The sequence below is a fragment of the Ictalurus furcatus genome, chromosome 21, assembly GCF_023375685.1.
Source record: "Ictalurus furcatus strain D&B chromosome 21, Billie_1.0, whole genome shotgun sequence".
NCBI classification, from domain to species: Eukaryota; Metazoa; Chordata; class Actinopteri; order Siluriformes; family Ictaluridae; genus Ictalurus; species Ictalurus furcatus.
Genome location: NC_071275.1, coordinates 7,227,326 through 7,253,963, shown reverse-complemented (window position 1 = coordinate 7,253,963; position 26,638 = coordinate 7,227,326). Strand labels below are relative to the sequence as shown.

General features: G+C 37.4%; 1 protein-coding gene across 2 annotated transcripts in view; it reads left to right on the top strand.

The window, feature by feature from the left end:
* The window catches only part of LOC128625228 (E3 ubiquitin-protein ligase RNF123), a 155,424-nt gene that overhangs the window by 65,830 nt on the left and 62,956 nt on the right, over positions 1-26,638 (top strand). For both annotated transcript variants that reach the window (XM_053653407.1, XM_053653406.1), the window contains exon 35: positions 4,159-4,243. In XM_053653407.1, the coding sequence (XP_053509382.1) occupies positions 4,159-4,243 (85 nt within the window). The remainder of the gene's footprint in view (positions 1-4,158; positions 4,244-26,638) is intronic.

Genomic DNA, 26,638 nt, shown 5'->3' with positions numbered 1-26,638 from the left:
TCACAACAAGGCACAGAATAAAGACGCATCTTACATGAATTCATATCGCTTATGCAGCAATATAGAAAAGGCAACAATAGGGATGGGGTTTCATGCAATCCATCATAGCTTTTCCAAATATAATTGAGGACACACACATGTAACCATAACATCACCCTTTGAAGGGGAACATGTTTACCATATATGGTGATTTGGGGATGTTTCTTTATGTAAACGTCTGGGTCAAACCAGCTAACTTGTGATAAGTACCAATTTTCTAGTGCATACTGGCACTAATTATGCACAGAAAAATAACTTCTACGCATTCTTGGATAAACGAGGCCCTTGGATAAATTATGCAGTGCCACCAGTAGACCTTTTAAACGGAAAGTCAGTCAGGGGCAAATCAAATATTTTTAACATACATGCACATTAATGCAGTTCGTGTAGCATTTTTTATTTATACTAGGGGTGTAACGATACACACCGGTCACTATTCGATTCACGATTCTGTCTTCATGATTTGATTCATTTGGTTCTCAGATTATTTTGAACAAAATTTCAATTAAAAACAATTATGAATTAAGAATCCGAAAAGTTTTTATTGTCTGAAGCATAAACAGTGCAAAACAGTGTGCATTTTCGTCTGTGTAAATCGAAATAAATCAACATTACTATGAACTACGTTTAATATCGTAAACAACATGCACTACAGGTTCACCATAAGTTAGAAATGAATGCATAAATTTATAACACAAAGTATCTGATCTGGGTAAAATGGTCGATGGAAATATAATGAATTCTGTAGCAGCGCCTGAGACACCATTTTAACTGGAAATAGAGCTCCAAAGTCGGTTAAAATGACCGAAATCTGCAACCTCTTTCTTGGGCATCGTAGATCACAGTGGTACAGGGCTGATGTCATTTGAAAGCTAGTGAAGAGTTTTTTTTTAAATGGGTTAATGTGGTCATGCATCCGTATCATGTGTAAGTAATATTGGTCGTTGTGATCGGGACCTATCAGCTCCAGTGCATGATCATTATATTTTAACTCCATGGGTTGCACATATTGGGACCTGTGGTGTTCAGATGATACAATTGTATTAGATGCATTATTAATAGAATGCTAATTCCCACAATTATTAAAATTTTTTGCATTGCGATGCATTGTTACACCCCTAATTTATACATCAATATCATTCTTGGCTAAAGCTACCACTTGACCTGACTGACTTCTTTCTTATTATATCTGTCTCCTTAATATAAATCCTGCTCATCTGAAAGTCATCAGAAGAGGAGACAGTCTTTGCGTTAAACCATAACTCAATTTTGCCAGAGGATATTGAACTTCTCCTTAGCCCCGAGTGCCAATTTATCAGACATGACACAGTAGAATGACAATATTCATAATGCATGAACTTGGGGTCACCGTCTTAGTTCTAAGCGCCGTGAGCGGCAGGGCCCGGGGATGTCTTCGACAAGGTGAACTGTATATAGATCAGCTTTTTTCAGCTAGGAACTTAGATGGGTTTGCATGGGCCATTTCCAGTCCTGTTCTGAGAGACGTTTTGTAAAAGCGAAATGCTAATATGCTTGAGGGAAACTTCTGTAAAGTATGAATAGTAAAAGAAAGTTAGTGAGATTGAATTCACATAGCATAGATAGCAATCTCATTTCAGTAATGTTGAGTCTTTTTCATTCGTCCCTAATTGAAATTTCTGTATGATTGATACCTTTAACACAGGCTCTATGGTATGGCGACGAAATACGCAGGTTAAATTACCACTGCACGAGTAACAGCTCAGCGTGAATAGGTGTATATGTCAAAATGATAAATGTTTGAAGGCAAAAATGTCAGATTTGGACAGGATCCATCAGTTTCTGTTCACACCAGGTTTACACATAATCATTCGGAAATGGCGTATGTTCTGTTTAGCAAATAATCCATGCTCTAAATAATTGCAGTAAAGTGATTTTCCACACCTCAGAAATCCAATTATTGGCTAAATGTCTACCAGTATCACCTCATCATCTTGAATGGGTTGTGCCCAATTTGCATTGAGGGCACGACAGAAGCATTATCAGCAATGCCACGCAAGTTTCTGACGCATTTACAGGACTGCTGCTCAGTGTTTAAGAATGTGCCGCTCTGTAAATTGCCTCAGTGGCGCCGCTGCATTATAATGATATTATACATACATGTATATAATACATATATATAATGTATTATACATATATATAATATGTGTGTGTGTGTGTGTGTGTGTGTGTGTATAATTTTGTGTATGTATATATATATAATATTGTACAATATTATACATAAAAACACTAAAACACCTAATTTAGTATTATGTAACCATATCACAGAGAATATGCAAGCCTGAAGAGATGAATTTTGTAAAACTTTTGAATTTTGTGATGGGGAACTGAATTCCAGAGCTTAGGGGCAATGTGACTAAAGGCTTGTCCACCCATGGTGCTAAAGTTCATGTCCGGTATTGCTAGTAGACCTGCTGAGGAGGATCACAGTAAGCAGGGAGGGGTGTAAGTTCTCCAAGAGGCTAGTGAGGTAAATTGTAGCATGATTATGTAAGGCCTTAAATGTGAGAAGCAGCATTTTGAATTTAATTCGATAGACAACAGGAAGCCAGTGAAGCTGGATGAGCAGAGAGAGGTATTACATGGCTGGTTGATTTGGAGCATGTAGTGATCCTTGCTGCAGAGTTTTGGATTATTTAGAGCCGGTATGTATATATTGTTATGCTTAAAAATAGAAAAACTGACATCACAGAGCTGAAAATAATCATGGAGACGGATTCTCTTTCTTTCTAAGGACATCTTCTGGTAACACTCGCATATCCGGTGTGGTCTAAAGTTTAACAGGAAAGTACAGGGTGTCCCGAAAGTCTCCATATATAGAGGTCTATGTTTGCCAGCAACGTGTCGGTTGTGCCTTCATTAGTGGATGTTGGTGGAGGTTCACTTCTCAGTTGGTCTGCAACACTTCCAGTGTTTTTGAGTTTTTTAATAAGTTTGGCAACAGTGTCGTGTGTGTTTGTGTGTGATGTGCATGACATGTTTCCTTTTAAAGTCCATCACAACCTTGCGACAGCTTCCCGATCCAGCCATGAGAAAAATTTCAATACGTTCTTCTTTTGTCAAAGACATTCTTAAAGGTGAAATATATATATATATATATATATATATATATATATATATATATATATATAAAATTCTCCATACATAGGGGAAATTAACACTTTTTTAGTAAAATTTCTTCCACACATGTTCATACTTAGTTTATATATATATATATATATATATATATATATATAAACTAAGTATGAACATGTGTGGAAGAAATTTTACTAAAAAAGTGTTAATTTCCCCTATGTATGGAGAATTTTGAGACACCCTGTAGATATAGGTGGTACTCAGGCTCTTTTACACTTTAGAATATTACTCCATATTGTATTGTTCTTCTCTCTTTGTAATGTTTCAAATATTGTTCCCCCATGTGTTCCTTTCTGTTTTCCTGTCAAATAGCTGTTTTTTTTTTGATTGGCACATACAGATGTTATTTTTCTGCATAATATATTTTTTCCACTTTTTTTAACATTTCAAATGTTCTTTTGCTTTTATTTGTTTATTATTTTTAATTTCTTTACTTTTTTGTCCCCCTTTTAGTTATGTCTCTAAAGGTCCACAAACATATAACTATATGGCTTATAAAATCCTACAAAGCAGGGAGGTGGGGATGATTTAATAAAAAGCAAACAGATAAACAAACAAACAGGGACCCACTTACTTACGTTTGTACGAATTGTTTTACTTATTCGAATAATGTATTGTGGTGCGAGTGTGATGATTTAGACGTACAATTTACACAAGTCTAAAATTTGTAGTGCTTACTTGTTAGCTACATTTAACCTCGTAGCTCCAGTGCAAAACTAAAGAAGCAAATGTCAGACACTGTCCGTCTTGGCTGATTGGAAAATATTTGTTGGAGCACTTTCTTCAAAGTTTGATTGAAATTTTTGTATTACGTGTAGTTCTATTAATAATAATAATAATAATCTCATTAACCACAGCTAATCATGATGGTTTCCCTAATCTATCCTTATCAAGGGTGCCAATAATTTTTCAGCTGCCTGTGTCTATGTGTTTGTGTGTATACAGGGCTGGAGAGCGTGGATCATTACCCCATACTGGTTGCAGTTACGGGTATTCTGGTGCGAGTCCTGGTCGACTCCGAGAGACAGGGGTGAGTCTCTTGAATGACATCTTCAATAAAGCTGCCATTTTTGTAGCTTCAAAGGCTGCCTTTAATGTTGAGAAGTAAACACGGCCTTACAAAAGGTCTCTTAACGCTCAGTAAACATAAATCGAAATGTCCTAATCACTGGATGGCGGCTTTTTGGCGACGCGACTTTCCCGTAAGCCTTCAGAGGTCAAGTTTCTTTTTAAAGACCTTGGTCGCTCAGAGGAACTGAAGCAAGTGACACAGTTGTGCTTGTGCGAATGTGTGTAAGTGTATGACCGTGCCCTCACTGTTCTCCAGGAGCGTCTAACACTAATTGCCCGCTCTATTTCCTGCAGCGCTGTCTGACACCTTCTATGTCCCAGTGTTGTACATGTACACGTATCTCTCGACGTGTTAGTTATGCCAGTAGGATTAAGGGCAGCATGCAGCCTGTGGACACACATTAATTTTTTCAAACGCCGGACATCTCAATCTGTTTTACTCCCTACCTGTTATCATGCATTGACCTACAAATGAGGCTCGAGTGCTGATAAATTCTTTGTGCTGTGTAAATATTAAATGGAAAAGCTCAGCGGTAGGTGGAGGTGGCGAAACTGTCATCTGTGCGCTGTCAGGAACTAGTTGAAACCCGGTGTTTGTTTTTTTAGTGCTTGTTTATCAGACCATGCTTGATAGAATCTGGCTGCCAGGATGAAAAAAAGGTGTAGGGTGTTGGAAGATCTTTATGTTTTAACTGTAGCACTGTTTCTCCAGTAAACAGTCTATTTGTGAAAGCTTGCAATCTCACTGGGGCATTCTGTCTTTTCTGCGTTGCCTTTTCACAGCTCCTGGGCTCTTTACATGTTCAGTCAGAAGCAGGTGTTGATAAATTTTCTGTAACAACAGCTTGAAAAGTAGTGCCGGGTGAATCACTGGTTCTAATTTCTATAGTAACAGCTATCACAGGGACTTGTAGAGAGGACACTCCAAATAATCTGAGTCTAATAATAAACAGGTTAGAAATGGGTTGTTATGTAGTGAAGGAAAATGTGTCAAAACGGGAACATGAAAGGAACATTCTAAAAGCAACTCATGTAAACACCTTAATCACAATACTGTCTTATTCAGAATAAGGTCAATAATTAGATTATTACTGTCCATGTACACATAGTTACTATTGATATACTGAAGTTTTCTGTGAGGACATGGTTATATAACGTTTATGGAAGGAGTCTTCACCATGGGAAAGTTCTCGGACAGAGGATGTCACGTTTCATTAGTTTTGCATTGGTTTCTCTGTAAAAAGCTGCAACTCAACTGTCTTGTCTTACTATCTTCAAGAGAACGTGAGAGACTGAAATGGAAGAGGAAATAATCCGTTTGATAACAGTAAATAATCTGTTTCATGGAAGTTTCACAACACTACGTGGGACTATAAACTGGTTGAAAAAGGAGTACAATTGTGCCTGGTTGTATCACCCCACCTCATTGCTGATTATTTTCCTATAACAGCAAGTGTTTCATTCTGTACTTAGTGTATGCACATCCATTCCACATTGATAAGCTGATTCATTCCATGAATTCATTGAAATCGAATTCCATGAATGGAAATGAATTCACTGAATTATTATTATTATTATTATTATTATTATTATTATTATTATTATTTGGGTGTGTGAAGTGCAGGTTCTACTTCAGACCTTCTCTGTTGTGGGTTTTATAACTACTTGCATGCAATACTACTTTTAGAACATACCTTTTGGTGTTATATTTACGTAGGAAGCAAGTAGTGTGTGCGTGTGTGTGTGTGTGTGTGTATGTATATATATATTTAAAATATATTAAATTCATCTCTCCAAAATATGCACAATATATAACCACTTATCCTACACATGATCACAGGGGAACCTGGAGTCTATCCCAGTGAACTCGGGGACACCATGGATGGGGTGCTAACCCATTGGAGGGCACAGTTGCGCACACACACACACACACACACACACACACACACACACACACACACACACACACTACGAACAATTTGGAAATGCCAACCAGCCTACAACATATGTCTTTGGACTCGGGGAGTAAACTGGAGTACCTGTCGGAAACCCCTGAAGCATGGGGAGAACATGCAAGCTCTGTGCACACAGGGCGGAGGCGGGATTCGAACCCCCATCCCTGGAAGTGTGAGGCAAATGTGCTAACCACTAAATATTTAGTTGATAAGTTTAGGAAATATGTTTCACAATATGTATTCTCGGTGCTGAAACATAAAACATGGGATCTTAAACATTCAAATATTGATTTTATTGCCTTTGCATTCATAAAATATCAAAATTCATATAGTATTCGCCTTAGTATGTGTGTCTAGCCATTAAAGTGTTATAATTTTTTAGAAAGTCCGTTAAGATATTTATAATATGACCTTAAACCATTTTGTATTGTTAGCTAATGCTGCTCACTTTTTTTTCCTTTTGTCTCATTGACGTACAGCTTCATTTTGCACCATTAGCTAATGATAACGTACTTTTCTTCAGCTCTGGATTTCGGCCTGTTAAGCTGAACTGCATTTGATATAATGGCTATGATTGTTTCTTCTGAAGCACTTCGGCATCCATCAGGCTCTGCTGATTGATCATGAGTCACAAGTCTCGCTGAGTGTGGATAGAAACTCTGCCAAGACTCATTCTTCCGAGATTTGCTAATTTCTGCCTTTGTAGAGATCATTTTGTTCTTTCCTTTTTTCCTGATGTCCATTAGAGGAGAGGCTCTGTGTCCATTACACAGCTGACGCTGAAACTGTACGGGTTTTGAGTGTGTTTGGGAAGAGTGGGGATCAGAGGGAGGTCTGGGGTGCTCTGTTTGGTCATCATGTCCTTTATTACTGCACATGTTCACCAGCCTGAGCTTTAAAATTTCCAGCCATTTTGCTGTATGCAACATTGAGGTGTTTATTTATTTATTTATTTATTTATTTATTTTTTCTTTCCCTCTTCTGTTCTTTTTTTTTCAGCAGACATGCAGCTAGCACAGGGAGTTATAATTACCGTGTCATTATGTTAAAAAAGACAGGAAATCTCTCTCTTATTTCTGGTCTTTTTTTGTACCGGTTGAGTATTATTATTGAGTATTTATTTAATGCTGGCTGTTATATAAATGTTTTCTTCTTTATACTCTATTGGCTGAATTATTTGTTTTTTAAGGGCTGAGTATTATTGTTTTTAAAAAGAATTTAAAATAATTTTTAATAATTTTATTCATTTTAGTATTGGCTGAAAATTGTTAGGTTTTCTTTTTCTTTTTTTAGTGCTGGCTGAATATTCGTTCTTTTAGTACCGACTGAGTATTATTGTTTTTCTTTGCTAGTACTGGTTGAGTATTATTGCTTTTTTTTTAATTACTAGATATTAGCTAGTAGTATCTGAGTATTATACATATTTTTCTAACGACAGTATTATTAGTTTATTTAGTACTATTTGAGTATTATGAGGTTTTCATAGCACTTGCTGTGTATTAGTTTTTTGGTATTGACTGAGTATTATTACTATAATTTATAGTACCTGCAGACTATAACTATATTATTTAATAGTACTGACTGAGTATTATTGTTTTTTAAACAACTGATTGAGCATTATTAGTTTAGTTAGTACTACTTGAGTATTATTAGTTTTTTTCATAGCACTTGCTGAGTGTTAGCTTTTTATTAATGACTGAGTATTATTAGGTTTTTTACTAGTACTGAACAAATATTGTTAAAAAAAATTGATTAGTACTGGTTGAGTATTATAAGTTTAGTTAGTACTGACTGTTGAGTGTTATTATTTTTTTCACTAGTATTGACTGAGAATTATGTGAATTTTGATACTATGAATTTAATTTGGTACTGGATGAATATTTAAATATAAGTTTTTTAGTTGTTTAGTACTTGCTGAGCAATAAGACTGAGTATTGTTTTTTTTTAATAGTACTGACTGAATGTTTTACTGTTTGTTTTTTTAAAATACTGACCTGAATATTGTTAGATTAGCAGTCCTGGCTTCTTCTTCTTCTTATTATTATTATTGCTATTTTTAGTAATGGCAGAACATTGTTATTTTTTTTGTACTGAGTGAACATTATGAGTTTCTTTGTCATACTGGATAAATATTATGTTTTTTTTCTATTAGTACTGGCTGAATAGTAATATATTTTACTTCAGTACAATATTCTTGAGTATTGGTGTAATATGATTGTAATTAGGAATAATATGATATGATGGTGTTTTAAAGTAGCCTTTGTATAGCACCAATTATTACACATGCTATGAGGAAGCTGATGGCTGAAAAGGTCCAAAAGGAAGTAAGAGACAGATCAGCTCTGCCTGTGTGGATCTTCAAGCAATTACCCATGTAATTTCAAATGTATATGGCCTAGATTATAGGTTTTCTTGTGTAATTTGCCAAGGCAGCAGAGCCCAACATTTTTGTCAGGATTGATCTGGAACCTGGAACCCAACAAACAATTCAGAGCTTTGTTGTTTTTGCTCAGAGCGTTGTTATTTTCAGACGTCTTACCTATTACTGAGAAATCGATCAGTGATATTTGCTCTGTTTATTTGCTAGAAGTTATTGCGGAAAAACTCGCTCGCCATTGGTGTTCAGAAATCTTTTAAAAGCTGTTCATCCCTTGATTGTTTATCAGATTTGAAATCTGATTTTTTTTTCAAAGATCGTTTTGCTCATACCATTGTTTTACCTGAGGCATTTTGAGAATAAAGAGTCAGAGTCAGTGAGACCTTGTCAAAGTGTGAAAAATGTGAATCCGGCTAAAGATAGACTCGCCCCGAGGCACAGAATCAGAAAAACAACAGTCGCCCAAAGCTGTCCGTTCCAGTCCTCGCAGTATATTTCTGTCTTGTTGAGTGGAATATCGTGACATCCTACCCAAGTTGTATTACTCACAAAGAATCTGGGCCAGACGAGCAGAGTCGGGGCCAGGCATAATCAGATTTACTTGGTATGCTGGACATGAATTCTGTCAGAATTCCGCCTGCAGTCTTACATTCAGAGAATTTGCTCAAAAAATAAGTTTGTATACAACATACAGGCTATGTATCCAGGCTTGACCATGGATGCTAAACGAATACTAAACATTTGCTCTTGCCTTCTCCTACTTTTTCACCCCGCACTTGCTTATCCCTCCAGCGTTCTCAGATAAGACATGGCCTTTTCGTCTTAATGTCAGCCAGCTCACACTACACGTGTCTCTGTTTTACTGGCTTTCATCTTGTCTGCCCACTTCACATAGTGCTGATAGACTGTAACTCAGTCAAGGTGGTTTTTCTATCTGAAGAAAATTTTCAGCTTTCCAAAGATGACCTTTATTGACAAAAATAAGGTCTCTCTATTCATCTCTTTGTTAGAAGGCACCAAAAAGACCAACAAAAAAAAGACTAAAGAATTATCTTTGCAGTTTTGTATAGAGCTCTTTTATAGGTTGTCGCTCAATTTAGCCTTAGCATGTTTTCTTTAACTTTAAAGGTGCATTAGGCAAGATTTGTCCGAATTTGTCAACATAATGCCACTAATGGTTAAGCAGGTGGAGTTATTAAGACTGGGAATAAGGTTTGAATGATTGTTTACTCCTTCAGCTCACCCCCATTCCCACCCATGTACACAAAGCTCCGCCACCAGAAGCTACAGTGGTTCAACTTGAGTTAGCATGCTAACTAGAATTAGCATTAACAAGGGCTGTCATGACCCCGCTTTCAAGCAGACTCGCCATTTAACTGCTTGAAAGCCAAGTTATAACACTATGAACATACATCATTCATCTCATACTGATTTATGAGAATGATCGAGTGCCTTCGCTGTGATGTTTTGCCTGCATGTTCCCGTTGTGCTTTGGAGGTTTCCTCCACCAGTCCAAAGACATGCGTTGTAGGCTGCTGGGCATGTCTAAATTGTCCATACTGTGTGAATGGGGGTGTGTGAGCGATTTGTGCCCTACAATCGGTTGGCACTCCGTCCAGGGTGTTCCCTGCCTGGGATAGGCTCCACGCTTCCCACATCCCTGTGTAGGATAAGCGGTACAGAAAATGGATGGATGGATGGTTACATACCTGTCCAGGAGCAACACTGCTAATTCCATGTCCATTACTCCATTACATTACTCCATAAAGCTGCCTATGTTTATTCTGGCTTTACTGTGTTTCTTGTTGTTCAATATTTTCAAAGAATTATCTGGCTGTGCTGGGTGCTTTCCGATTTCAGACATGTTTTTTTTTCTTTCCGAACAGACTGAGATAGGGTGGAGTGAAGGGGTGTTGGGGAATGTCTTTGAAATGACTGACAAGAGGCCCATGTAAACACACACAAGCAATCTGGACCATAACACAATTTTCCAAATGGGTTTTCTCAGCCAGATAATGCACTTGTGCTGAGTCCATGACTTAATTATTCTGTCATGTTCTACACATTATCCAGGGTATTTGTCCACGTAAGAAATAAACTTCAGCCACTATTGCACATTTTAAATATTCAATTCAACTCAACTCAATTCAATTCAATTTTAGGTTTATAGTGCTTTTAACAATGGACATTGTCTCAATGCAGCTTTACAGAAACATATAAACACAGGATACAGATTTTAAGTGTGTGAATTTATCCCTATTGACCAAGCCGGTGGCGACGGTGGCAAGGGAAAACTCCCTAAGATGTTAAGAGGAAGAACCTTGAGCAGAACCAGACTCAGAAGGGAACCCGTCCTCATCTGGGTAACAACGGATATTGTGAAAGTAAAAGAAGTTCATTATGGTTTCAACATGAAGTCTGTTTGTTGATCTAGTCCACTGTTCACCAATAGAGACCTGAGTGCAAAACTTCATGTGGTAATTGCAGTCCCAAGGCCATAGCAGCAACCGTAAATAGCTTTTAGTCTAATATTTAAAGCATGGATGCTGTTGCTATTCCCATAAATTGGCGAAATTGGCTGATTGTATGTTCATGTGTGATTATTGAAATAGGTTATAACAGAAAATGGGAAAATAAAACAACAACAAAAAAAATGCCACTAAAGTGCGTTATCCCAGTATTATTGTTTTCACTCTGAAAATGCAGGGCAGAAAATATCCCCAGAAACACCTTTTCTATTTTCAGGAAAAGTGAAAGAAATTAAGTGCTGCTGTACTTGGCACGTCACACCCAGAGCAAAATCCTTAATGAGGAAAGCACCGGTGTGACATGAGGCACCTTCTGTCATGCCGAATCCCTGCCGAGGGCTTCGCTTGTATACTCTGTGCTGTTTTTCTTCCCCATGTTTATTCTTCAAATGTCAAATATTGTCATTGTTTTTCCACATTTGGTTTATTGAAAGCATTGATTTGACTGTTATTTATTTATTTATTTATGTTCAGCTAAATATGTGTCTCATATCTAGCAATCAAGCAATAATTTTCTAACACTTTTTAACAATGATCTTTTACTTCAGAATGAAAGAATCAGGAACAGTGTTTACATGATAGTAAGCGAATATTAAGGTCATTCATGTAATTCAGCTAATTTTGTAAGTTTATATTAATGTTCTTGTTCTGATGTGGTATCTTTTATATAGTAATGACTTACACATGGATTTCTAAGGATGCGCCACATGGTATAGGACAAATAATAAATAGATTAAAAATGTACAGTTAGTTAACAAAAGAAAATGAATTGTTGATATGGTAAAGTTTTTTTGCGAGGAGATGTTTATTTAACATTTAAGGAAGGAGTCTCCAGTGCCAGCGCTTTATAATGAGTCTTTATTGATCATATATATTTTGGTATGCTTTGTAAGTCATTAAAAGGAACATGACAAACTGTCTTATTAACTTTGAAAGGACGAAGAAAGAAACAGAAGCTGGTGTAGATGCGACTGTATATACTGTAGCCGCTATAACGTAAGTGATAACAGGAACTAACTCGGTTTGCTTATGTTCCACAATATTAAACATAACTATAAATCATATAATAAACAGTACGATCTTTGTTAATGAACAGTACTGGTTGTTATTGGCAAACTGCTGTGGTGTAAGAGATGTGCTCTCATTGGACACATGAGATCCTATAACAGCAGGTCCTCAGGTATTTTATTCCTTGCATAAGCAACTGGAGAATGGCTGTTTTTTCATTATAACTAATCTACATACAGCAGAAAACATGAACACGTTTCATAAGTAAGTAGTTAACGTTTCCTTGAGTACTGTGTGAGAGCCGTGCCAGTTAAATTCACTCGATGGTGTTGACTAAAACATGAGTAGTTAGCTTGTTTAATCTGATCTTGGAATAAGTCGTTAAGAATTGGGAAATGACTGCTTTTGTTCTTAAGTATTGAATGATTACCGATTTAATACCAGCTAATTTTATTCCATTACATCTGGCTATCAGTTCAGCTTAAATTGTCTAGAAAAGAAAAGTTGCACCCACAGCAACTTAGTTTTTAAAGATATTTCTTGTCATTTGTGCTAAATGGCCTAGGAAGGCTTTATAGCACTTTAAAGCACTGAAATATATCTATATGTAAGTTATAAGCCAACTGCTAGCATAATGTGTTCTAACTAGCATTCAGGAACTAACATTATTCAGATGCTTCCACAGAATTAGCTTTAAACTCCTTTTGCATCAAAGCCATATGATGTTTAGTGAGCTGAAAAAATGTGATCTGGGAAAAGTCTGATTGTTCACAATTCTTGACATTCTCTTAGGAACATTGTATGAACCCTGTCATCACTAGACCATCAGTCTGCTGGTGATGTTGGACGGATTTTATCATCAACTCGCTCCCTGAGTCTTTCCAGCATCCCGCAATCCCATAATTCTGATCGCTTGTTTGTTTGAGGCACAGTGTATCCACAGCGGTTTTCCGGACGTGGGCTCTTTCCGGGTTGATCTGATGGAACAGCATGTCCAGACTGGAGGGAGGAAGGTGTAATTCTAGAGCACGCTTGTCCACCTGGGGAAGGCCAGACCCACTCACACTTCATTTACATACGTATCAGTAACTCTTCATAAAAGAAATCAGCGTTATAGGAATGAGATGGTGGGTTAGGGCACTAAAACTCACAGGCACAGTTGATGGAACAAACTGTGAAAATGTCCACTTGACCAGCAGGATATGAAAGCACTACAGAAGTTATAATATTATGAAACAAAGCTGTATTTAAATAGGAAATGAAGATCCAAGTCGACTAGACCATCATCAATGCATGACAAAACAATGTCTTAAATAATACTCATGCGTCATCTCATGATCACCAACTCAACTGGTAACAGACGTATTAATCACTTCATAATATTATAGTCAACAGGATATGTAAATATGTCATTAATTTAATTACATTGTATCACTTATTAATTATGATGAAATCCAGTTAGCGTTGGTAGACTGATGGGATTCAGGTTGCTCGAGAGATTAATGAACGCATATCTGATTACTTTTTGTGCCTACGACAGAAATAATTGTCCGAACATCAAGAATGAGTTGTTTTTTTTTTTTTTTTTTTTTTTTTGGTCATTAAGGAATCACACTTTCTCTTTTATGTTTCTTTCTATCTCAGACAAACTGAGTTGACTGTAGTATGTCACCGGCCTACCACTTGGATCCATTTTCACTTTCCATTTTCACTTTCTGAGCTAATTTCACGGCTATAGTGGAATTTAATTTGACTCTACTGAAAACAGGGAAATGTATTTTCCAGTGTAAAACATTTGTTATTCATTGTGAGTGATGACTTTCTATATTACGGGCATCCAAAGTGCTTGAGAATTGAAACAGAATCCAAGCATAGCTCAGCGCAGCTCAGCTCAGCACAGAGCAACTGATGGTTAATGAATTACTTCTGGCTTCAGTCTATCCATGTCTAAAGTGAGCAATTTCTTTTGTTTTGTGAGCAACCGAACCGATAAATCATCATCTCGCAGCACGTCGTAGCTTCTGACTTGTCGTTTCCTGCTGCTGTCTTTGTGCGAGTCGGTCATTGGCCTCTTCAGACACTGTTATAAATGGCTGTTGCTTTCTTTTGATGGTTTTTTGGAAGGTGTGAGGAAGGTGGGAGTCGGGGTGGCAAAAGGGTTGCCATGGTGATGACTGGTGCTGAACAGAGTGCAGGCGAAGATAAAAATTGTGTGGAGTTTGCAGCTCTGAACTGATGGAGGCACAAAGCTGCAGGAGTCGCGCATACCACAGTCTGAAAGAAAATGGAATAATCGTGTGAAAGTGACCACCTTTCATGGAAACATTGTTTTATCACTGTTGCAATTCACATGATCTAACTTTTATCAAAGATACATTCAGTTAAAGTGAGTGCATAGTTTGCCATTATGCAAAGCTTTTTTTTTTTACTGCTTAATTTATGTGAAATGCAGGAAATTCACTCTCGGGTAATTACATTCCCATTTAATGTTTAATCATTTGGCTGATGCTTTTATCTTCAGTGACTCATAAGTGAGCCAGAATTCAACACAGAGCTGTTAAAGGGATCATAAGGCTGAAATTATGTTCACTGACCAAAACTAAGTTCAGGATACTTGTAGGATAAACAGAGAGAATTACAGCCATCTGTGTGAGGAGATGCTATTAATTGGTACATTACCATACCTAAATTCTGAAAAAGAAAAAATGTTTGTGTCTAAACTAATTCTAATCCTAACCAAAAGAAGTATTTACCATCCCAAGAACATAGATAGATTCCTTCCTTCCTCCCTCCTTTTCTTCTTTCCTTCCTTCCTTCCTTCCTCCCTTCCTTCCTTTCTTCCCTTCCTAATTCCTTTCTTCCTTCCTTCTTTCCCACTCATCAATCAGCTGTCCCTTGAAGCCAGTCAACCACATCTTTTCAAACTGCTCCCTCCCTCCATTTTCTCTCTTTTCTCCCTAATTTTGTCTCGGCCAATTCCTACCCATCAAGCAACTCTCCCTTGAAGCCAACCATCCACATCTTTTCGATCTGCTGCCCGTGCTACGTCACAGGGCAGCGTAACACACTGATAAGAAAGGACCATCTACCCTCTTCCACATACAAACGCCTATGATTGGCTAGTGTCACTGTGATTAACAGGGGAGAGAGGGTATGCCCCTCCCACCCAGAGAGAAGGGCCAATTTTGTTGTCTGTGGCTTTGTTTCAGAACTTACTGACATGTATTAAGCTGGAGCTTGAGAAGCAGTCTAAAGCTAATCACATTTTTCTTTCATTTAAAATTGATGATTTTTATATAAGTTCATGAGTATGTTAAACTGGCCTCGTCTCATTTTCTCATTTTCACAGTTACATTTTAACCTTAAACAATAATAAGCCAACTGTGAAATCAGGATAAATTAAGTGTTTAGATGAACTTCAGTTAAGATTTGCATCTTCACAGGTTTGGAGGCAAAGCTTAATAATGTAGGTCCTGCAGCAATACAGCAAGACATGAATGCATGTTGTAGAAAATGGCTGTTGCATTTCTGACTAAAAAAGATGTTTGGGTTTTTTTTTTCCCCTCAGTTGTGCACTAATGGCACTTTATTGATCTCTTACCATTTCTTTGCAGCCTTGTTCTTTTATTTTGTATTGATATAGTAATAATAAGGCTCCAACAGAAAACTGTAGCCACTTGATCATTTTATTTTAATATTTCATTTCATTTTATATTTTATTTGACTATTTTATTTTATTTTTTTGTTTCAGGTTCTGCTCAAATTTTCAGCTGAATACACATGCACGCACGCACGCATGCAGACGCACAGACGCCAGATTAGGATTTGACAGATTGAGATTGGGTTAGTTAAAAAGGCCTGGCTAATGTCTTTGGGCATTAGCACCTTAAATTAAAATGTAATATGTATAATCTAATAAAATCAGCTGTGCTTTATGCGTTATGAGAGAGAGTAGTCAAATTTTGCCCAGTCTGCTTCTCATCTTCATGCGTGTAAGTCAATATCAGGCTTTTGTGGCCTGAAGTGAACTGCAGTAAAGTTTTCTTTTAGCACACAGATTCAAGTTTAAGCCTCACAATATAAATATTATATTGATGTATGTATGTATTTATTTTATTTCATTTCATTTTAATTTCATTTCATTTTATTTTTTGTAATGTAGTGTCACAGAAAATGCAAATCTGTGAGCAGTATGCGAATATGTACCTGTATTCCCAAATATAGAATTAAGGCTTTATACTCATGTTAATGTTAATTTAATTAAAAAAATATATTTTTAGGATTTTTTTTACAGTCTGTAATAGAATATACCATACTCAAGTATGCTCCATAAGCTATCTATAAACTTGTAGATTCAAGTTAAATGGTTATTAATATGACTTTTTAAGACTAAAACTTGATGGATCTCTGAAAGTCATGTATTCCCATAAATAGATTTATTATTATTCATAATGTGTTTTATTGTAGATAAATAGATATTTATATATTAAATATAAATATTTTAATAGAAGTCAAATTGGCTTAATAAAAGAAATAAAATAAGATTGTTAAAAAATTATTAATTATATGAAAATTATATAATTATTTTGCAGCCTAGCCTAGGGTTAGAATAATAATAATAATAATAATAATAATAATAATAATAATAATAATAACTCTGTCTATGATATCCATATTTATCAGGGCATCCATCCATCAGGGCATGTTTTATGGTAACATTATGACATTAGACCTTTGTTGTTGTTGGTATTGATTTCTTTGTAAGCCTAATTAAGTTAATAATTTAGTTTTATGTGTGTGTGTGTATGTGTGTGTAATATATATATATATATATATATATATATATATATATATATATATATATATATATATATATATATATATATATATAATATGTATATGTGTGTGTATATATATAATATATATATGTGTATGTGTGTGTATATATATATGTATATGTGTGTGTGTGTGTGTGTGTGTGTGTGTGTGTGTGTGTGTAGGATTTTATTATTATTATGCAATACAACATGCAAACCCAAGTCTGGCCTTCCTCCTGCACCCTGCCATAGCCTACTTGTTCTAATTATCTGCACCTTTTGTACGAGGTCAGCTTTTTGTGCTCTTGGAGCCTGGGGAGCTGAGCTCATCTCCAATTATCCCTTCACATCTCCCCTTTTCTCCTCCCTTAGCGTCTATAATTATTGGGAAGCGCCAAAAAGCTTTGCAGGAATCGTGCCAACATGTCCCGGTCTGATTGCTCCGATCTCACATCTCTCCTTCTTTCTTTATATTCTCCTCCTCAGAACTGAGCTTGAGCTATCCCGAGTTTTAGCGATGCACCGCACAGGCAATACCATGCTCCGGCAATTTCAGTGGCTCTGCTGATTAACTATCCTCCGTCTTGTGTGCTTAGCACGCATGACGTATTGCCTCAGTTCACAGCTCTCATTATTCGCCCTCAGGTTTCTGCTGAGTGGAGGAATCAGGACTAATGATCTATGACTTATAGCTTCATCATGCAAAATGTGGAGGAAACAGGTTATTAAAATCTCTGAAATCGGTTGTTAACCCTTACATTATGTTTAGGCCAAGATTGACATAGTTAAAAATATATATATTTCTAAACATCTATTTTTTTTCTAACATATTTTCTGACCCATTTAAAAAAAATCAGATTTGTTTGAAGAGGTTTTGGGATTGCAAGGGAAAAAGGTGACACAAGGTGAAAACGACGTGTTAATTAGTATTTGCAAATACAAAATGAAATGGCAATGCCTTCTGTCACTTCCACCATCTGTTATTTACACACACACACACCCGCTTTCAGAAACACCCCCAAGCTTAGTGCCGATTTACATCAATAACCTTTATATTGCTTATAACTGAGGCAGTTGGTTATATTGTTCATTAATTTGGTTCCACTGCCAAAAACGATGGTGATCTGAAACTAAGGACACCATTTCAAGTTATTTATCTGACCACCAGTGGGAAAATATTATGAGCAATGTCTGAGGGCTTGAAGACTAGTGTGTTGTTGATCAAGCTGGTAAAGTTAATAAATGAAAGAAAGAAATAACAGAAAAAAGTAAGTATTGATAAAAAAAGATTTGACACAATTTTGGGCAATTCCCACCGGCTAGCTAACGCCCTCCTATCACTTTACCGCTTCAAACCCAGAAGGGTGAAGGCTACCATGTCCTTCTGCCCTCTTCTGCATGCATGAGCTCACAGAGAACTACGATTGGCTAGTCTTGCTCAGATTGACAGGGGAGAGAGAAACGAACACTGTGTGTGCTTGTTGTGCCTTGTTTACCTAAACAGGGTTCTGTTTCTACCTGAGAAAATGCTGTGCACATTTTTGCTGCCACTTTCTTTCTTGTGTATGTTTTACTTTTGGTTTTGTATTTTCCATCCATCCATCTGTCCATTTTCCAGCCACCGCTTATCCTACACAGGGTCATGGGGAAGCCTGAAGCCTATCCCAATAAACTCGGGGCATAACTAGGGCGGGGGACACCCTGGACGGAGTGCCAACTCATCTCAGGGCACAATCACATACACATTCACATGCAACATGCAAACTTCGCACGCATAGGGTTGGAAATAGGATTCGAGGCAGATGTGCTAACCACTAAGCCACCATGCCCCACCTGTTATTTAAATGTTTTGCTCATTGGCCGGGTTTATTTTTGGTTGTGGCGGAGCTCCACACCCAAGCTTGATCTTCCATGCATGCTCATTGACTAAGGATTGAGTACCCCATTTGGATTAGTGCCATCATTTGCAGCTCTGTGGATCCCTGGTGCACCGTTTGGAGAGGTGGTGCCCAGTGGCCATGCGCCTGCATGACAATTTCAGCTAATTTCATGTTTTGATGTGTGTCCATGAAATTGATGAAAATTCAGAGTTTGCCATAATTTTTGTGCCAGGTTTTCCCGCTTCACTCCCACATTAACCACACATTATCTGGAACCAATCCGTTGGCTTGGCTTGATGAAGTTCTGCCAAAAGTATGTCAGTGAATATCATTTTCATTAGCATACTTCCTTCCTGCTCACAGTCACAACGCTTAGGGAAGGCAAACAAGTGATACATTAGTGCTAGCTTCAGCCTCCATTAACAAAACCGGCTGTGCTTCTTAGTGTTTGTTTGCTTTGGGTTGATGACTTCCTTATTATGGGTGCTTATGTATGACTGGAAAACCTTCTGTACATTTACCAAATCCTGGAATTTTTATTTTATTTTTATAAAATCTGAATGTGTCTACTAAAGCCTCACTGAATTTCTTATTTTTTTCTGCTGTGGAAACACGCACTTCATTTTTGTCCCAGTGAGCCTGCTCCAAATTAGAATGAGTTACACTTTTTGGGCTGATTCTGAAGACTGAAGATCAGCCAGACTTAATCAAGGGTACATTGATTGCAACCTTTCAGGCAAATGCAGCCAGTTTGCTGACAAATGCAGAACTACAGAGCGCATTTTAATGGAACTTTCATTGAGTGATGGAGTAAATGGATTTAAGAAAACTGTCTCATCACCACTTCTTATTCTTGTACTGAATGCTAAGCCTTGGATAAAAAATGAACTTGTATACACACTCTATCCAGACCGACCTCTTGTAGAAGAACAAATCATGACATTCCGCCTCTGTTACAGTTGGCTAAAAGGCATTCGGTGCACTTTGTGGTCCCACACTAATTGGATTGGGATACGGAGTAATTGGTTTAGCAGTATAAGTGGAAGGGAAGTGTTTGGGGTGGAGAGCATGCTACAGTTCACCCATAACCCACACCCACCCTTGACTTAGACATAACTCTGGGTTTCCTTGGCAATCTGAGATGCTTTTTCCATCATACAGTGGTACTAATTGGAAGACTTTATAGGTACATCATCCAGTGATGCTAGAATTTGCAGTTTGATGCTTCAGTGGCTGTTGTGGTTTTTACAACTGTTTTCATTCTCATGATTAGATTCTTGTAGATAATTTGCAAGGTTGTATCTCATGGCGACCATATCCACCATAATGGACATGGTCTGATGAAAGCCTGAAATGTTTCATTTGTTGTTGCTGACAAATGTTTGGGAGCAAGGCACAAACCTGCTTCAGACACCAAGCAGATAGCTTAGATATGGCCCTGAAACATGAAGCTCATTAATATCTGTAATATTTTACCGTAACGTAAATTCACCACTCATTAACGGCTTTCTGTCTTTTGACATTTGCTCTATATATCTAACGTGTTGAAAAGTACTGCGGAATGTGTAGCCTCCCTGCAAAGATCTCTGAATAATTAATATACATTTGATGCAACTTTTAAACTTCCTATGTTCCAGACATGACTGAGCTTAGTGATGCTAAGCAGTGCTTTTAATGATAATTACATTAAGGCTAATTTTAAAAGATTCATTACTTTGGATCTAGGCTTGGTGTAATTCTTCTTTTTTTTAAAAAAAAAAAAAAAATAAATCAGTTACAGTATGAAACTTGAAGTCTTTCATTCTGACGCTATTTGCAGTTTCTCATTTTTGGTCATTATTGTGTGGAAATTGCTTTTTGTCAGAGAAAGAGGTTATATTCATGCTCTTGTACACTGCATTTCTTCTGTGCTTTGAGAATTTTGTTCCTTTTTAATGGGGAGAAATGAGGCTAGTGCAGGTTCCTTTGCAAATACCAATGATAATATTTATGGAGGAAAATAATATTAGCTTGACAATTCATTCTGTGGATTTGTTTGTGCATCAAGAGGCTACTGTTTAAGAGTATCTATTTGTTCTTCAGAAGACAGGAAGGAAAACTAATATAAACTGAATTATTGAAGTCATACTATTGATGTATGTACCATAACAGTAAGGAATACAGTTGTGTCTAAACTTTTGACTGGGTAATGTAAATGTGTATTTAACAATCATAAATTCATTAGCTAGGCCACCAGGCAAGCAAAACTCTGTTTCTGCCCATGTATGTTTTGGTTGCCTGGAAACCTTACTGACTAGGTTATGAAGTGGTAGCTAACGTACTGTATTAACAATTTACACCATCATCCTGTTAAAAATTCTACACCCCCCGGCTGCTAATGTATCGCATTGCCTCCTTGAGCATCAGTGACTGTTTACACCTGTTGTAACAGTCGTGTACGAGTCCCCCCAGTTGTCCTAAATGTAAAAAGACGGATCTCAATGTCGTAAAGCCCGTGTTGGAAACGGGTCGAATATGCAGAAGATGCTGGAAAAGCAAAGAATGTGCAGGAACTGTAGGATTTTTCTGAAGAACAGTGGGCAGTTTAACTACTCAGGACAAACAAGGGATTCATGAACAACTATCAAACATAACAAAACATAAAAACAATCATTGATCATCCAGGTAACGACACACAGTATTAATAATCAAGTGTGTGTAAACTTTTGATCTGGTTCATTTGGTTAAATTCAGTTATTATTGTGTCTTGTGGACTATATGTAAAGATCTGTTATTTGAAATAGCTTTCTCAGGACAGGACTAAATAAAAACAAAATGCAATTTATAATGATCCTTCTTTTTAAATTTTTTAGATTTAAAAAAAAAAAAAATTAGTAACATTTTGCAGATTCTGGAAGGCGTATGTAAACTTATGACCTCAACTGTAAGAGTATTGAATGAGTATATGATTATTATCCTCTATTAAAAAGTTTCTAACGTAGTACATCATGTTTGCAGCCTCAGCAAAAAGTCGAGTTTCAGCTACGAGCTGTGGTGTTCTGTCGTCACATCGTATATTAAAGATATAAGGGCAGTGGTGGCTTGGCAGTTAAGGCCCTGGGTTACTGGCCGGAAGGTCGGGGGTTCAAGCCCCAGCGCTGCCAACCTGCCACTCTTGGGCCCTTGAGCAAAACCCGAGTGCAGAGTGCAGGGTGCAGGGTCAGCCATGATACAGCGCTCCTGGAACAGAAAGGGTTAACCTTTCTGTTCCAGGGGCGCTAAATCATGGCTGACCCTGCACTCTGACCCCAACCTCCTAACCCCAGCTTCCTGACATGCTGGGGTATGTGAAGAAAAGAATTTCACTGTGCATATATATATGTGATAAATAAAGGCTCATTATCATTATGTTACTTGAATCTCAGTAGCGTCTTTATTTTGTCTCAACCGCGAGGTGACGGCTTAATTTCGTGTCATGTAATAGCCGTTTACTGAACTCTACTGCTTCATATGAGATTCCAGCCTAACTTGCTTTTCTGTATACCTCTTAATATCAGTCTTTGTTTGCACAGGCACAGTTTCTTTGTTAGATTGTGAATGTAATCCAGGTGACAGTCTGGGACCTTTTCCCCCCAATTCACCAAGCTGTTGAAATGATTTTCAGATTTTTTGCTGACACTGTGGGTGTTTTGTATCTTCTTGCGTTTATGTGGCTGCTCTGTTGATTGAAGAGCCGTAAATGATATTATTAATGTTCACCGCACTGGACACTCTTTCACAGATTGAGCCTCATGGTTGGGAAATACATCGCTTTTGATTTGTGCTCTGTTGAAACTGCATCACTGGGTTTGGCAACTGCTGAAGCGAGCTATATGCTGTGGAGAACACTTCATATTGTGTTCGTGTTGCATCTGTTTTCTTTGGCCATTATCTCCTCATCTTGGACTCATGTTTGAAAATGTGTTTAATATAATCAGTGGCGTTTATCTTTTAGATGAATTTATTAGCGCTTTGAGTTCTTTCCTACCAAATGTCGCTCTTGTTACTCAGTATAAAAATGTTGTTCTCGTTACTCACGCATCAATAAAGTGACTCACAGTATAGAAACGACATTTATTTGACACACATTATTGTGTTATTGTTCCAACTTTATTATCATCCATGCCTTATTCTCTACGTCATTCGCATTCCTTGTTGCCAATCCGCACACACTTATGACACATGTCTGACATCATTTGGACTACGTTATTTCATTCCTCATTGCTTTAAATTGGAGCAAAAAGCTTCTTTTGAGAACCGTGACAGCTTCAACCAGACATCTCCAGTATCACCAGTTTTTGCCGTGGCATTTTCTTCACGGCTTCTGCCAGTGAATGCAGCGTGGGCAGCGTCCATTCCATCTGTTGTGTCTGAAACCATGTCCCGTAAATTCATTGTTTGTTCAGAGAGGAATTATCATGGCTAAGCAGACATTTCTTGAATTTTCTGGTCTCGCAGTTGCGTATGCACTCCTCTCAGACGTTACTGTGGAGTCGAAAGAGTGATCCATATGTCAGGAGTGAGAGAGTGTTTGCCAGCCGAGCGAGAGAATTGACGCACCTGGAGAGGAGAAAGAGGAGGAAAAAACACAGAGCAAAAAAGAAAAAAACAAAAACGCTTGAATGGCAAAAAAATTTGTTGGCTTTGTGTCCTTGTAATCCAGTTAATGTTCTTCACAGTTGTATAATTTGTTGCTTTTAAAGGTGCACTGGTCAGTATATTTGGTGTGGTAAAAAAAAATGAGAACAACATAATGGAGTATAATTGTCAAAACAATGTGATCATAAGGCTGACAGAAAAAAAAACAAAACATGCTGGTTGTGTTTACATCTCTCCTGTCAGTCAGGTTAGAGACATACCCTCAGTATTAGTTATTGCTCATTAATGCAAACAAGGAGCAATAAAGTGCTAATGCAATCATTAAAGTTATGAACTGGTAAAGAGTTTATATCATCAACCCAAAAAAACAACCGTAAGTTATTTGGAGTGTCAGTATTTCTTTTTTCTACTTACTTTGTCATAAGTAGAATGAATGTAATGGTGCATTCAAGTCATGTCGGAAAGATCATATTTACGAGTTGAATGCACAACAAAGTCGTAATTATGAGTGGGGAATTTTCTCGGGATTTTCTTTAAGCCCTGACTTTCCAAGTTGGGGGCGTGTCTGTAAGAAAACATGGTGGAATCAATGGATGTAACATCTGTAGTTGACCGTAAATTTGTTGAAATTGAATGTTTACGCATCTCAGAAGCTGATTTCAGTTATTGTTCAAGGTTTTTTGTTGTCATTCCAACACATTTACATGAGCTGGAACGAAATTAAGTACCAAAGGTCCAGTTAAAACCACTCACAAGTAATAACGGCTAACTAACTCATAAATGAATGCAAATACCCAATCATAATGTGTTGTGTCATTATGTGTTGGTATATACAGCAAGTTGTTTTCAGGCTTTTTTTAAATTTACAATAAAACAAGCTAATTGCCCGCGCAAAATACGATAGCGTTGTACAATTATGATGTAATATGTAACACTAAAGTTGATAGTGGCTTCATAAATTGATTAAAAACATTAAAAAGCAAAACACACCTGATGTGTATGCTTCATTCTTCATTTTCTCGAAGTAGAGTTGAAAAACCTTGCTGTGTTTTTGTAGTTAATTAAGAGAAGGTACACCAGCATTTTGCTTTGAAGAAAGTGACTTGAACACACCTGACGTCGTAATTACGACTTCCCAACTCTTATAAATACGAACTTCCCAGGAGGACTTGAACGATCAGTAAGCTAGCTAGCTATATTGGCTAACCCATGTTGATCCGGCAGCCTAGAGCCAATCAATTTATATAAAAATAAATAAATGAATAAATAATCAGCAAGTTACTTGGTATATCAGTGTTTGGTGCGTGTAGCTAGTTTTGTCTTAACTAGCTAAGTAGAATGGGGTGGAGCTAGCTGGCTTCCAAACTAATCTTGGAGATTCTATTAAGTGGGAGTTTGTGAATATGGGGAAAAAAATGGGGAAAAAAAAACTTTCTAATGTTCATGGAGTTCATCTTTCAACACAAGAACCTAGCTACCCAGTGCACCCTTAAGTAGTCCAATTTAACAGAATTTTACTGTCTGAATTTCCTCTATGCTCTATTGCACACATGCAAATTTGTATTGCTAACCATCTGAGCAGCTCTGTGACTTGCTAAGAGTGACAGCTTTGCTCTTTTCATGTTATTTTTAATGAAGTGGTTGTCCTTTTAGGTGATAGGGAAGTGTTATGGTCAGCATGACTCGATAAACCACTACATTGAGTTGTTTCCAGTGTTGTTTCCATGTGCAATTCTGGCTAATAGTATTAAACGCCAGTAGAAGACTTTGCTCTGGAACTCTACGAATCGTCCGTGGCCCATTGTATTGATGTGTTACATAAATTAAGCCTTTTGCTGTTGTTAAATGGCATTTGATGGATTCTAGCCTACAGTTGTCATTGTCTTGTCATAAACAGTCTTGACGCATTTTGTTCCATTTGTTGATGAATCCATTCTATTGGAAAATAGTTAATAACTAAAAGATTGCAATATTTTTCAGATCTTAAATACTGCCACTTTTGAGCATTGGAGAAACTTGGGCTTTTTGAATGTTTTAATTTTCTAAAACATTGGCTCCGACAATAGTTCCAGCTGCAAGCAGATTATATTAATACGATATTTTCCCCTTATCGTTTTGTTTTCACGTTTTCTTTTGCTTAATAATCATGTGATTAGTGATACATCTGCTGTAGATTATAAGTAGCCTAATAGTACATTTTAAAATATTCTAAAGACAGAATCAGATATTTTTCTGATTATATTAGTCATTCATTCCTTCATCCTCAGTAACCGCTTCAGCCTGGTCAGTGTCACGTTGGATCTAGAGCCTATCCTGGTAACACTGAGCATGAGGCATGAATACACCCTGAAATGGGCCGCTGCCGTTACAGGACAAGAAAGCACCAGGTTATTGCAAAGAAAGTAGAATTAACAACCCCTCTATTGACTTCTGCTCAGTAGGTTCCCACATTACCAATCAGCAGCTACTTTTTCAGTACTGCTTTTTTCCCTTTTAAACACAAAACCGCCAAATGGATCTCTGAGGGAAGGCAATACAAATCTGTGCCTTGCTGTGTGAAAATAGGGGCCAGTCTTGAGAAAAGCTCTGAGCACTTCCACAAGTAATGTTCAGGTGTATTATACAAACACCTTAAAATAATAAATGTTGATAGAAAGGTGTGGAAAAGGTACAGTATATGGGGAAAAACGTATGTAGAAACCTGACCATCACACCCATTTGTGCTTATTTACTCCCCCTAAATCTGAGGCTGTAAATAACCTCCACTCTTCTCAGAAGGCTTTCTGCTAGATTTTGGCGCGTGGCTGTGAGGATTTGTGTTCACTCAGCCACAGGAGCATTAGTGAGGTCAGGCACTGATGCTGGGCAGTGATGCCTTGCATGTAGTCTGTGTTCCAATTTACCCAAAGGTGTTCAGAGGGGTTGAGTCAGGGCTCTATGTAGGCACTAGAGTTCTTCCATACCAACCTTGGCACACCATGTCTTCATGGATCTTGTGTTGTGCATGGGGGCATTGCCATCCTGGAACATGTTTGGGTTCAACCCTTAGCTTGAGTGAAGGGATATCATAATACTACAGCATTTAAATACATTCTAGTCAATTGTATGCCTCCAACTTTGTGGAAACTCTTTGGGGTGGGTGTGAAAGTCGGGTGTTCACATAGTTTTGGCT